The sequence below is a fragment of the Eptesicus fuscus genome, chromosome 14 (assembly GCF_027574615.1).
Source record: "Eptesicus fuscus isolate TK198812 chromosome 14, DD_ASM_mEF_20220401, whole genome shotgun sequence".
Classification (NCBI taxonomy): domain Eukaryota; kingdom Metazoa; phylum Chordata; class Mammalia; order Chiroptera; family Vespertilionidae; genus Eptesicus; species Eptesicus fuscus.
Genome location: NC_072486.1, coordinates 28,753,436 through 28,767,728, shown reverse-complemented (window position 1 = coordinate 28,767,728; position 14,293 = coordinate 28,753,436). Strand labels below are relative to the sequence as shown.

The window sequence follows — 14,293 nt, the reverse complement described above, 5'->3', positions numbered from 1 at the left end:
ATCACCCGGGGTTCCTGCGGAATTATGGGTTCTTATTCATCGGGTCGGGAGAGGGGTCTGGGCCTCTTTCCGCGGTGATGCCGCTGGGGCTTCCCGGACCACACTTTGAGCAGCAAGGCTCTGGCATCTCCTGCTCCTGCCTCCAGGTTCCTCTCCCTGGCTTTGTTTTTCTGCATCTTGTGGCGCTGCTTCAGGCAATCAGCCTAGTTCTGCTGCGTTCGCCTGGCAACATCGCCCCCCTCCAGCCTCTGCAGCCTCCACCCTGGGCTCCTGAGCTGCTGGTTGCGTGTGTATTTCCATCGCCTTGGCTCCCACAGCGCACTCTTGGGGACCGACAGTCTGAAGCCCTGTCACAGTAACATCACTCAGTGAGCAGAGAAGCTGTTGCGATGAGAGTGAAATCAGTGAGGGAGTCAGGGTTTAGGGAAGCAGGGAATAGAAACAGTAGGTGAAAAGAGAGAGGGGAAAAATGAAAATTTAGTTGGAAGAAAACATTTTAAATGAGCTACAGAATTTTCCAGTTAAGAGCATTTTCTGATTTCTCTAATAGCCAACTGCTTGTTTTGTTCATTCACCTACTGAAAGTCTTTTGTTGCCCTCTGCATCCAGGCCAAAGGCTTTTGAAACAAAACAAAAAATCTGTAAACCACCTAACTAAACCGAGGACCTCTGAGAGATTGCCCGGGTACACTGGGCCAGTCAGTGGTCCCAACCTTATCAGACATTAGAGCCACTGGGGAGGTTTAGAAAATTCCACACACCAGGCTGCAGCTCTGCCAATTAAATCAGAATCTTTGGGATGTGTCCCAGTCTTTAGTATTTTTTATGTTGTTGTTTTGTTTTATTTTAATACTTCTCAGGTGATTCCCATGTATAGCCATGTACCATTGAGCCTGGCCTTGACCTTGTAGCAGGTGGATTGAACTCACTTCAAATAAAACTTTAAGAGCTGTCCTTTACTATTTAGGTCACCTCTCATGAAAACCTTTGCCATGTTGAAAACTGCACAATATTTTGGAAACACCATCTCCTTTAATCCAGCTGATTAAATATTCAAGTAGTTTTCTGAAGCCATAGCAGCTTTTCATTTTCTCAGTCCAGCGGCTCCCTCTGCTGGCTTTTCTTAGGTAAAGCTCCCTGCTCTGCAGAATCTCACTACAGGCTTGGCTGCTCTAGGAAACACAACCCCAAATCAGCAGTTTAAAGCACCTTTCCTAATCCTGCATGCAGCCTGTATGCCAGGGGCCATTGCGAACAGTCCCTTATCTAGTGGCACTTTAGCTTAAGTCTTAGGGAATGATGGAAGAGAGGATTTAGACATACACACCACATGCATGCATATACACTGAGTGGCCAGATTATTATGATCTCTGAACACTCAGTGTGTGTGTGTGTGTGTGTGTGTGTGTGTGTGTGTGTGTGTGTGTGTATTAGAGGCCCGGTGCATGTATTCGTGCATGGGTGGGGATGGGTGGGGTCCGGCCAGCCTGGCCAGGGGGAGGGGACATGGGCGGTTGGCCGGCCTGCCTGCTGGTTGTACTCCTGGTCGAGGGGACAATTTGCATATTAGCCTTTTATTACATAGGATATACACTGAGTGGCCAGATTATTATACGTTCAGAGATCATAATAATCTGGCCACTCATTGTATTTTGCTTATCATGCAACTAGAAAATACTTTGGTATCTGCTGTTGATTTTGCTGGTTCTGTGCAAAATAATGAACATTGATACTTACTTTGGATAGAAAATGGGGAAGGAAAGCTTTCATCCATACCTTCTCTACCCTCCCTCATTTAGTCACACCCTTTTCCTCATCAACTCACATCTCCCTACCTGCCCTAAGTAGGATGACTAAAAGCAAAGGTAGATGTAAATGCATGACCTCATCTTATCGCCCAAGCTGTTTGTTGTAGTATTACCTCAGAATTTTACTGCATATGACCCTGTGTCTATGGAGGCAGGACTTGATTCTTATTGTATTTGAATGTAAAAGGTGGTGCTGTCCACCCCTTAGCTCCGATTACACCTCATAAGGCTGTCTGTCCCATTTTATACAGCTCGTGTCATTAAGATACCCTTTTTTGTTGCATACTGATGTCTCACCCATTGCCCTTGTTTCCTGTCTGACTCAGCACAGCTTAAGTCAGGCCCCATGGACACTACGGTCGTTGGTTTATTCCAGGCATTGTCCCAATCTCATCGAGAGTACACACTTTCAGTCCACCTCGTGGGACATGGGCCCACCATGACCTTTCTGGGTACATCCCATGAAAGACTGCCTTTTTATTATTGTCCCCTTTTACATGCAGCACCTGGTATATGATATGACTCGGTGAGTAAATCTGTATTAGTTGTTTATTGCTGCATAACCATATTACTACAAACTCAATGACAACACACATTTATCAGCTCACAATTCCTGTGGGTCAGGAGCCCAGGCCTGCTGGGCTGGGTGACCTGCTTTAGGGTCCTACAGGGCTGTAGTCAAGGTGTCAACTGGGCCTGAAATCCCTATGTGAGGGTCAGCTGGGGAGGGGTCACTTCCAGGCCCGTGGGGTTGGTGGCAGCATTCACTTTTTTGTGGGTTGTTGAATGGAGGCCTCAGGTTCTTGCTGGTTGTTGTCTGAGACCACCTTCATTCCCTTGTATGTGTTCTAACTACATAACAGCCCGCTTGCTGGCGAGTCTCCTAGCAAAATGGGAGTGAGCGTCTTACACAATATAATCACGCAAGTGACAGCTTGTCACTTTGCCATATTGTGTTGACTGGGAGCAAGTCCCCATTCCCGTCCACACTCAGGGGGAAGCGTATGAACACAAGGAGGTGGGCCAGCTTAAAGTCAGTCCCCCTCAACCTCCTTTGATTTCCACTGGGTGGTCTCATAGAATCTGTACTCAGGTAATAGCCATGCGTCTTTTTTTACACAAATTGTTGCCAGCCAGGTCTTCCCATCTTGAATCATTGTGCCGTGCCAGCACAGCAAAGGGTTCGGTGAGCCTGAGGAGGGGCGGTGAAGGATTTAGAAAAGACAGACAAAGAGACTAAGCTGGGTCTAGGTGGATCTCCTGTGTCAGGCTGAGGCCACAGAGAGAGATCCAAATGGCAAGCTGAGCCTTTATTTTATAGCCAGAGGTAAACAAGGTGTGGTCACCATAGTTACAATGTTCTTGTGAGTTTCACTTGTTTTGGCAGCACTTGCTGCACCTCCCACAGCCCATTAGCTACCCAGATAGGATCTAGGGGGCATCATAAGGTCGAGCTTAATTATGCTAAGAGGGCTGTGCCCTCTAAACTGGGATTTGTTTGTGGCTTTGCCAACAGGTCAGTCCGAGGCTTAACCCTATACCCGCTCCCTACAAATCATTAATTAATAGAACCTAGATGCCAGACTTCGTTTATTGGTATTAGGTTTCTCTGTGTTATGTTCAGGAAGTTGTTCCTATCTGATTAAGTATTTTTTAATCCTAGCTCAGTCATCAGAATATTATACATCTCTTCTATTTTGTGTCATTGGAGAATGTAAGACAATTTTCTATGTCTTCCTTTAAGTCACTGAAGAGGTATCTATATATATAAAAAGCCAGCGACCACCTGGTCACTATGACTGGTTGCTATGATGTCCTCTGTGGCCAGCGAACCAGCCTAATCAGTACATATGTCTCCTTTTTTCCCCATTGATCCAAGAGCTCTCTATGTGGTTTGCTGAGGCTGATCCCTGGCCAGCATTGCAGCTTTACTTATTCCTCTGCCCAAACCTGCTCTTTTCCCATTCTTCCCCGTTACTCTTCTCAAAAGTATCCTTTAATAAGTTCTGCCCACTACGGGACTCTCCCACCCCGATCAAGGGCGGGCTGGCCGGCCAACCACCCATGGCCTCTCCCCCAGGCTTCTGGCCCCCAATTGGCACCCCCCACCTCATTCGGGGGTGGGGCCGGCCGGCCCCTTGCCCACAGCCCCTCCCCATGGCTGGCCACACCCCATATTGGACCCCAATCACAATTGGGCGGGGCCCAGCAGAAAATCGCCCGCAGCCCCTCCACCCAGCCAGCCAACCTCCAGCCATCTCCTCCTCCCAGCCTTGATCCGCCCCAATTGGGCTGGGCCAGCCGGACCCCACCCATGCACGAATTCGTGCACTAGGCCTCTAGTATATGTATATATACATTGTGTGTGTGTGTGTGTTAGATTGGAGGGAGAGAGAGAATGAAAAAGCCTAGTTTCTAATACCTAAAACCTGACTCTAGAATCAGTCAGTTGGCTATGAATCATTTAATATCATCTGAGTCAGTCAAATTTCTCCATTTGATCTGGGAACGCACTGGACAGCTCTGAAGGGTGTAGTCTTTCTAGTCAAACCAACCTGGTTTTGGATTCCAGCTCCACTTGATAATTCTTTTTCTAGATCAAGAGCGCGCAGGCAGGATAAGAGTTAGGAAGTTGTGCTTTCTCTCTGGCCACTTTTGAACTTTATACCATCCATTTCAGAGCGGAGTGTGTGATAAGCCAATCCAGCTCTGCTGAGCCTCTTCACGTTTCACTTAGGACTTCTCCCCAAGGAACCAGAAACATTCTGGTTCTGTGAAGCCATCATTATCTTAGAGATGTATGTGTGGACTCTCAGATTCTGTTGAAAAGTTATAGAAGTTATTCGGATGTTCTCCATTTCCTTAGATTCATGACTAAGTCGGTTTGGAATCATCAGCACTGCTGTAGAATGCCCTCTCATAAAACACAAAACTTGCTTCATCAGTATGTTCCATGTGAGCCGGTTGTATCTGCGTCTGATGGGTCAGAATCCCTCTGTCAGAGACTCCCTGACCCTGATCCGGGAAGAACCATAAGCATTCCTTGTTCTGCTTAAACCACGGGTGTTCTTAGGGGAAAGCCCAGGGACTCATTTTTAGCACCCTCAGGGCAAAGTCTAGTAAGTGTGAGAATTAGTGAAACGATAGATGATTTAGAAGATAAGTCAATGTTTCTGACCAACACGAGTTCTTGAACTCTGAGCGCTAGAAGTTTAGAATGTGTAAATGTTTTAGCAGAGAGCCTCGTTTCCTTTTTCTCGTTTGCCTCTGCCCCTCAGAGAGGCCATCACGATGGGTGAGGTTTAAACCCGTACCTGTCAGCGCATAGACAGGCCTGGAAGAGTAAATTCCAGGGCATTAGATCCTCGTGGATCAGGGTCAGGCAGTGTACACCTTTACTGTTAAGGTGAGAGCCCCCCTTGTTTTTCTAACAGATACTGCAAGTCCTGGAATTCGCAGTCTTCTGGGAACTGTTTACATGTGACTAGAGGGAAGACCATTCTGTGGCTGTGGTTTGGCATTGGCTTTCTCCTACCACGTATGCTGAAGAGTTCCAAATGTTTTTCTGGATCTTTTCCCTCTGCTAAGATCCATGTCTGTGTTTCTGACCGCCCTCTACACATCCCCTATCTTGATGGGTAGGCATTTCTAACGTTTAACAGGCCCAGAACTTAACTCATTGCCCTCAGCCCCCAAACTTGCTTTATCGCCTGCATTCTTTATTTCAGCTAATAACTTCTTGTTCCCCAAGGAATGGCTCCTAAACTGAAAGCAATGCATTTTACATCATGACTCACAATGCATGCGTGCGCACGCGCGCGCACGCGCGCACACACACACACACACACAACCTGAACTGAGATTTCATAAAACATTATGTATTTTTACCATGTATGTTGCCCTCTGATATTTTCTCTTTTGAAAAATGCTGATATCAACACTCTTAAATGAAAATTTACAACCCACCAATGAGTCATCTGTAGTGAGGAAACCTGAAACAGATAAAATTTAGTTTCCTTGGATTTGGTTCTGGCCCTAGCTCCCTGGCATCCTTCACACTGTTATTAGACACATCGTTCATTCATTCATTCATTCATTCAGGCAGTCCATCGATATTTACTGAGTGTATGGGACATGGTAGGCACTAGGGATCCAAAGACAAACACTATGGTCTCCACTCTGCAGTCCAGGGTCCAATGAGAAGACAGATAAGTAATCTAACAAGTATGAGGCAGTAGGTAGGTCTTACGGAAGTCTGCAAAATGCCCTTGGAGATCACCAAGATCACCCATGCAACTGGGACCAGAGAATCCAGAAAGTCTTTCAGGAAAAGATGAAGCATGAGCTGAAGCTAGAACCAGAGATAGGAGTTAACCTGACCAATTAGAGGCAAGGCATTCCAGAAGAATGTACTTTCTCCAAATACCCATGTTGTTCTGGGGCCTGAGCAACATGGGTATTTAGAGAAACTATTTTGACATAATCTTTTCTTTTTAACCAGAACCAGTCAGTGTTCCTTCTCCCACTAACTAGTCCTCTCCAATGTAGCTTTTCTCCTCGCCCTCAGGTAGACTCACGCAATCCCCGCTTTGGGCTCTCACCTCCCTCTCCCTCTGAGAGAACACTTAGGGTGAAGGTAGGTGATCAGTGCCTTTGTTCATCTGCCTCACCAGAGTAGGCACACCTCAAGGCGGAGCTCAGTCTCATCCCTCAGTCTTCTGTGACAAACAGTAAATATTAGTCCAGTGAAGAGATGAACTAGTAAAGGAGCAAAGAGATGTGCAAGCCACAGCACAGGGGTAGGCTGAAACTGCTTAAATGAATATGTACAAGAGTTTTTAGCATATCAAAGCATGCTGTTTTAAGATTAAAATGGGCCGAGATGCTTATTTACAGATGTGGTAACCATGTTTTAAATGTTGATGGCATGTGGGCTACAAATTTTGTATGTGTACTGTTTTATTTGTAAAAGACAGTTCTGGGCTTTTAGAGAATACCTGTTTTTCTTTCTAACTTAAAAGTATCTTGGTGGTAGAATTTCTTAGTTGATTAATGTAAATGAAATTCTGCTACCAGAGACAACACACACCCACTTTTCCTATTGCACAAGTACCCTATCATCTCTAATCATATATTGCACCCAAATTGTCTCCCAAAAAGGCTTTTATAAGAAGCAAAATTGACCTTTTTTAATATATATATATATATATATATATATATATATAAAAATATATATATATTAAAAAAGGTCAATATATATAAAAGAAGGATAGAGAAATAGAAACATCGATTGGCTGCCTCCTGCATGTCCCCTACTGAGGTTCCAGCCAGCAATCTGGGCATGTGCCCTGACTGGTCAGTGACCTCCTGGTTCATTGGTCGACACTCAACCACTGGCCCAAAATTGACTTTTAATTCTTCGTTTCCTTTGGCCACTAGCTGCCAAGTTTGTATTTTCTGTGCCCATTGTCCCAGGAGTTGTAGGCAAGAGATGAATTTGAGACCTGGAATCTCAAATTCCTCCTATTTCGCCAGCTTCCGGCTTTGCCTCTTTTGATTTTTAACCTCTTTGACTCTTCGTGTTGATTCATGATAGTTGGGGTTAGAGCATGTGGCATTGATTCCTGACCAGGAGTCACTATGGAAAAAGTAGGCGGACTAGGTTCTCCCACATGGCCAGCGCCTCCCTCACCTGACCCCGTGTCCTGTGGGTGCTCTGAGTACTGTCTAACAGGGACATAGTGGTGGCTGCAGGCCAGGTACAGTTCTTACCACAGATGAGGGAGGTGCTCTTATCACCTCCAGTTTACAAGTGAGGAGGTGGATGCTCGGCGAGGTGATTTCTTGCCGAAGGTCTTATAACTAGTAAGTAAGTAGCGGTGCAGCGAGTCTGTCTCCGGGTCTGAGCTCTCAACCCTTCAACTCCACTCTTCTCACTCCGTGACTTACCGTGACCATTGAGTGTAATAGTCATAGATGGTGGAATAGGAAATTCAAATGAAGTGTGCCCACTTATATGGGAGCTGGAATTGCCCTTTAATTCCCTTAACCAGATCAAACATTGTGATGATAGAAAAGCACACAGGGAAGAAGGTAGAAGTGCGGGTAAGGAAAGGAAAAAGTCCAGGGAGAACAGTATTTTGGGACGAGGAACCTATGAATCACGTAATTAAAGATGTTAACTGTAATGAGCGTATGGCCAGCAGAGAAGCGAGCCTCCCAGGCTGTCTGTCCTGCTTCTTTGAAACGGCGATGCTCAGACAGAGGATGTGGGATGAGAAATGACAGATTCTTAGAACTGTTTAATGACTAGACATCTGATACCGGACTGAAGGACAAAAGCTCATGAAAGAATCATGAGGGGCACGGGCATACTTTATTCAGTTCCATGAAGATGATAGCTTATCGTTTGAGTTCTAAACCTACTTATTAAGTTTGGAGTTGATAAAATGCAGCCGATTTCACTTGTCTTACCTCATTCAGCTGCATATGTTAAAGCACAGACATTCATCTTGGGTGGCTCTTTAGCTGGGTTTGGGTTTTACTGAAATAAAATTCCTGGCACACGATAATGGAAAAGAAAAAAAAAATCCAGGGTTTCATCATATGCAGTGTACTGGAGAATTTTGAGTGCTTTGGAAATAATAAGTCTGTTTCCGCAATTTCCTGCTCTCCACTAGGTTCTTGGAACGCCAAATGAGGACACTTGGCCTGGAGTTCACTCTTTACCACATTTTAAGCCAGGTATGTTTCATTCATTTCAAATGACTAAATGCTTCCTATATGCAAGAGGTGAAGATATAAATGTTCCCCCTCAAGCTCATATTTTACCTTGAAAATTTCTTGTTACTTTTGTCATTATGTATTCTACATATTAGTGGGGTTATCTTTTACTTTCACATTTTATTTGTCCTGTAAAGATAGAATAAATGATATCCCTCATAAGAGATTTTCATCATGAGGGATGCAATTCATTTGACTTGACAGGCTAATCTTGAAGTAAGCATTCATTTCATTAGCAGCTAGATTAGCATCCATGTCTATAAAAACAAAATTTAAATTGGGGTGTGACAATCTGTGTGACTTCTTGTAATAATACTAGGAAAAGTATTCAATTATAAAAAGGAAAACATCACATTTTGATTTCCTTTTTAAAAACTAGCAATTTGTGGTCAGTGAATTTGACTTTAAACAGATGAAATGTCCTGAATGTCCTATTGTACAGCATTCAATCTTTTTAAATGTAAAATATTTAAACACCTAAACTGGAAAATCTGAGAGAAAAATGCAGTACTTGTAAAAATGAACTGTCAGGTTTTTGCTCACCAGGAGGTGGCAGTCAAGAAACTTTCAACTTTAATGATTATATTAAACAGAAGAAGAATCTCAAACTTGGTCTGTTTAACTTTTATAGGAGGGATGAAAGGTTTGCAATTGGAAATTTAATAAAAATCAGTGAAATGAATTATTATAAAATGATTCTCTTGTTGGTTGTTGGGTTTTTATTTCTTGGTTACAAAACATGTATTATAAAATGCAGACCCATCATAAAATTACTGAAAGGGATTTTATGGAAGATCTAATAGTTCATTATTTTATGAGGGAAAAGAGCTATGAATAATTTCTGTAATTGGGGCCAAGTATATTCTTTTTCTCCACTTCCCCTCTTTTTGGGGGACCATCAAGAATAAATTATGACTGAATTTGGAAACTATTTTTATTCTTAATATTTTTCTTCTGAAAGTATAGAGTGTGTACTGAGAATTCTTTTATCTTCTTCAGTGCCCAAGGACACTCTGTACTTTTACTAAAACTTTTACTAACTTCTGTGTTCTAAAAGACTATAGCAACTTAACCATTTAGATGGATTTTTTTTCTCTTCTTTTTTTCAACCAAGCAAGAATCATCCTCCAACTGCTCCAGTTGTCCATAGTGAGTCTAAGTGAGAACATTTACAAATTTGTAAATGTTCCAAATGTGAGCTCTTAAAGAAGGTTAGCTTCCCCATGTTAGTATCTAAAATATAAAGTCCTAAAGAAATAAGACAAAGGAGACTGTGAAAAAAATTAAATGAATAAAGATGGGTGCAGAAAGAAATAATTGATATTGGTAGTCATTTGGCCTACCAAGTTTCTGCACCAGAAAACATGGAGGAATTTGTTGTTTTTGGTGTAAATAGAATTTATCTTCCTCAACAACCTACAAAAGCATTTATCAAATGTACTGGAAAGTAATATGATATAGTAGAAAATAAGCTAACAGGTTGAGAAACTGCATGAGATCAGAGACTGCACATAATACATATTTTGATGTTCAACAAATGTTTGTTTCCCTGAATTATATTGAACTAGAGACCCAGTGCATGGAATTCGTGCATGAGTAGGGTTCCTAGGCCTGGCCAGTGATCAGGGCTGCCCGGGGCCTTCCGGCTGCCGACCAGAGCCTTCCTTCCGGCTGCTGGCCAGGGCCTCGCTTTGTTCCACGCCACCCCCTGGTGGTAAGCACACGTCATAGCGAGCAGTTGAACTCCCGGTCTCCTGGTCGAACTCCTGAGGGGACACTTTGCGTATTAGCCTTTTATATATACAGATGAGTAAAACAGGCATTAGTTATGTGACTCTTCTGATAGATATATAAATTAGGGCATATGTGTTTAAGTTATTAATATGATGTACAGGTGTCACTATAGACATTTGATACATAATAGGTCATAGGAATCCAGAAGAATAACATGTGCAGATGGTTTAAGGCATGGGAGCTGACAAACAAGCAAGATGTTATGGGTCAAGCTTGAGGTTTGAGGATGAGAGAAGATGTGATAAATACTTCCTGAGTTGGCTTGAGAGGAGTCAAGGGAAGACAATATATTAGATTGAGGCAAAGGAAGCCTATCTATGAGTCCTTTCATGCAGTCCAGTAACCAAACCATCAGGGGTCCTAGTCTCCCCCAGCCTGGACCTCATACTCCAAGGAAGAAGATGCACATTCCAAGAGGATAAAGGGATCAGTGGTAGGTCCATCGACCCTTCACCTCCTTATTCTGCCCCCACAGAGTGCCCTAGAAAGTCTGAGGGAAAACAAAACATATGAGCGATGAGGACATAGTTTGTTTTGTTTTGTTTGTAGTAGACTTTAATTTTTTTAGAGCAGTTTTGGTTCATAGCAAAATTAAGTGGAAGATACAGAAATTTCCCATATACCCCTGCCCCTATATATGCGCAGACAGCCTCACCATTATCAACACCACCACCAGAGTGCTACATTTGTTACACTGATGGACCTTCGTTGACATGTCAATATCACCCAAAGTCCATAGTTTACATTAGGATTCATTCTTGGTGTTGTATAGTCTATGGATATGTACAAATGTATAATGATATGTATCCACCATCATACTAACACACAGAGTAGTTTCCCTGCTCTAAAAATCCTCCGTGCTCTGCCTTTTTATTTCTCCTTTCCCCCACCCCCTGGCAACCACAGAACTTTTCACTGTCTCCATAGTTTTGCCTTTTTAAGAATGTCATACGATTGGAATTATACTTTCACTTAGTAATATGCATTTCAGTTTCCTTCATGTCTCCTCATGGCTTGATAGCTGATTTTTTCTTTTAGAGCTGAATATTCTGTTTCTGGATGTTTATTCATTCACTCACCTGCTGAAGGACATCCTAATTGTTCCAAGGTTGGACGGTTATGAATCAAGCTGCAGATTGTTGTGTGGATAGAAGTTTTCCATTCCTTTGTGTAAATACCAAGGAGTGTGATTGATAGATCAGACATGTTTTGCTTAGTTTTTGAGTAGGTAATAAATTTAAGCAACTCAAGATATCAAACAATATTAAGGGGAGCAAAGCCTCCCATCTACCACTTCCCCAGCATCACTGCCCCACCACAGGCCCCATTTTGCTAGTTTCTTATGTTCCTTTTCTTTACGTAAATGAAAGAAATTATAAAAGTATATTTTTATGTTTCGTATATTAAACACAGTTTTGGCCTTGCTTTTCTCACTAATGCGTCCCAGGGCTTCCCATGTCACTGTGCGGAGGAGGCCCTTGAGCTTCCCTCTTCTCTTATAGCCGCACTGGCATGGATTTAACCTGTTCCTCACATATGGACATTTGGGTTGTTTCTAGTGTTTGGCTAGTATAAATATTAAAAACCTGTAGATAGGCACATACAAGGTACATTGCACGTATGCAAGTATATCTGAACGATAAGTTACCGGACGTAATCATACTTTACAAAGTGGTCCCCTGATATTCCCACTACCCAGCTGACACCGTATACGGTGCCATACAATATTACTGACTATGTTCCCTGTGTTGTACTTTATGGACAATCATTTTTATAAAGAACATCTCAGAAAAGTAGAGAGGATCTGATCTCTGTATTTAGTAAAATACATCAAACCGCAAATATCACTTTGCATTAAATAGTTTGGCCCCGAAATAACATGTAGATTCCATGTCTGATACTTTCAATCACTTCTTAAATGCTTCCAGCAAAACAGGCATTTAACAGCTATTGGATGACAAATTATTATCCAGGAATTTAAAAAAGAAAGGTACTGTAAAATTCTGGAGTGAGGGTGGGGGGTGAGGTAGGAAATGTTCCCAGACAAGAAGCAATTAAAAGTCATGTAATCGCAAGTCCTGGCTTGGGAGAAGTTATTCTCACACCAGTTGGTAGTAATATTATAGACATGGGGACAGCTTTTCCCCCATAGGTCCTTAGCTGGCCAAGGACTTGATATGAAATGTCATAGATACGGCCAATGCTATAACATGAAAATAAGAAATAGCCAAAAATCTTGATAACCACTCAAAAATGTAAAATACAGCAATCCTCCTTGTCCGCAGTGTTTTCTGCATTTCAGTTACCTGTGCCAACTGAGGTTTGAAAATATTAAATGGGAAATTCCAGAAATAAGCAATTTATAAGTTTTAAATTGCATGCAGTTCTGAGTAGCGTGATTAATTCTTGGTCTGTGCCTCTCGGTCCTTCTCTGTCCTGCCCGGGACATGAATCATCACTTTGTCCCACATATCCACAATGTATGCTCCCCCTGCCCAGTAGTCACTTAGTAGTTTATCATTTACTAGACTGTCCTGTAATGTAGTGCTTATGTACAAATAACTCTTATTTTACTTGCTAATGGCCCCCAAGGGTAAGAGTAGTGATGCTGGCAACTCAGATATGCCAAAGTCAGTACCACTAATATCCCATCATTTACAAAAAATATCAGTGGGCAAAGAAGCGTATCCCACTCACAAAGGTGGGAAGAGAGAAGAGAGGAAATATTTGCTGAATAACTAATGTCCCCCACTAGGTCTTCTAATTTAGGACACTTGTTGGCTACTCCTGGCTAAAATACATGAGTCAAATTGATTTCTGTTTAAAATAATGTTGATTTTAAAATCCCTTTAAGCCATTTTCTGAGGACTTTATGACTATGGAGTAATAACATGCTAATAGGTGAGAGAGAGAAAAATCTTGGTTTTCATTATTTAAGATGCAAGTAATATTTTAAACACCCCCCCCCAATATTCAAGTCAGATAATAGGGTGATAAACTGGTTATGAATTATTAGCTCAATTGTAAAATCTGATGAAATTTTCTTCCCTTACACGTGTCCTTGATTCGGCGCTCTCAACATACCATTGTAGCTAATAGACAATAATGTTTGTAATGGAGATTATTTTAAAAGGACATAAGTATGTGTGTACAGAGATGCTTTTGCCTCTTGAGCCACCTTTGTAAACCCAATTAATAATCTCTTGACTGTAAAAAAGGACAATTGGTACTCTCTCAGAATGCCAGCCCTCGCTCTCCACTAGGGCAGTAGAATCACAGAATTACACACAAGGAGTTAGAAGAGCAGCGACGTGTCTGTGATTTTTATTCATTTAACTGTTGCCTCACGATGGATATTTAGGGTAGCTTAGCATTTACCCTCCCTAGAGTAATACTGCGTTTATATACCATATGTCTCTGCCTTGTACATCTATAACATAATTGTACCAGGTGCTCAGCTTTTCACGCATATTAATAACAGTTGTGGCAGTAATAATAGCCAACAAGGATCGAATGTTTATTATGTGTCAGACACTCTTATTGGCTCTTGAGATGCATTTTCTCAGTGAACATGCATGGTTAACTATTTAAAGTAAGGACTGCTATGAGCCCTGTGTGTAATATAGGAAAACTGAGGCACTGAAATATTTTTTTAAATTTATGTGTGCTCCCCTTCTCTGTTTTGTGTTTTTATTGATTAAGGTATTACATATGTGTCCATTGCCCCCCCACACACACACACTCCCATACCTGCCCTCAGCCCCCTGCTCTCTCTGTCCTTTGTATGCATGCATACAAATCCTTTGGTTGGTCTCTCCCCCTTACTCCCACCCTCCCCTACCTTCCCTCTGAGGTTTGAGCATCTGATCGATGCTTCTCTGTCTCTGGATCTGTTTTTGTTCAACAGT

At 42.4% G+C, this 14,293-nt stretch overlaps 1 protein-coding gene across 2 annotated transcripts in view; it reads left to right on the top strand.

Moving 5' to 3' along the window:
• Positions 1 to 14,293, top strand: part of CDK14 (cyclin dependent kinase 14) — a 513,399-nt gene that overhangs the window by 374,475 nt on the left and 124,631 nt on the right. For both annotated transcript variants that reach the window (XM_054726652.1, XM_008149228.3), the window contains one exon: positions 8,489 to 8,552. In XM_054726652.1, coding sequence (XP_054582627.1) covers positions 8,489 to 8,552 — 64 coding nt within the window. The remainder of the gene's footprint in view (positions 1 to 8,488; positions 8,553 to 14,293) is intronic.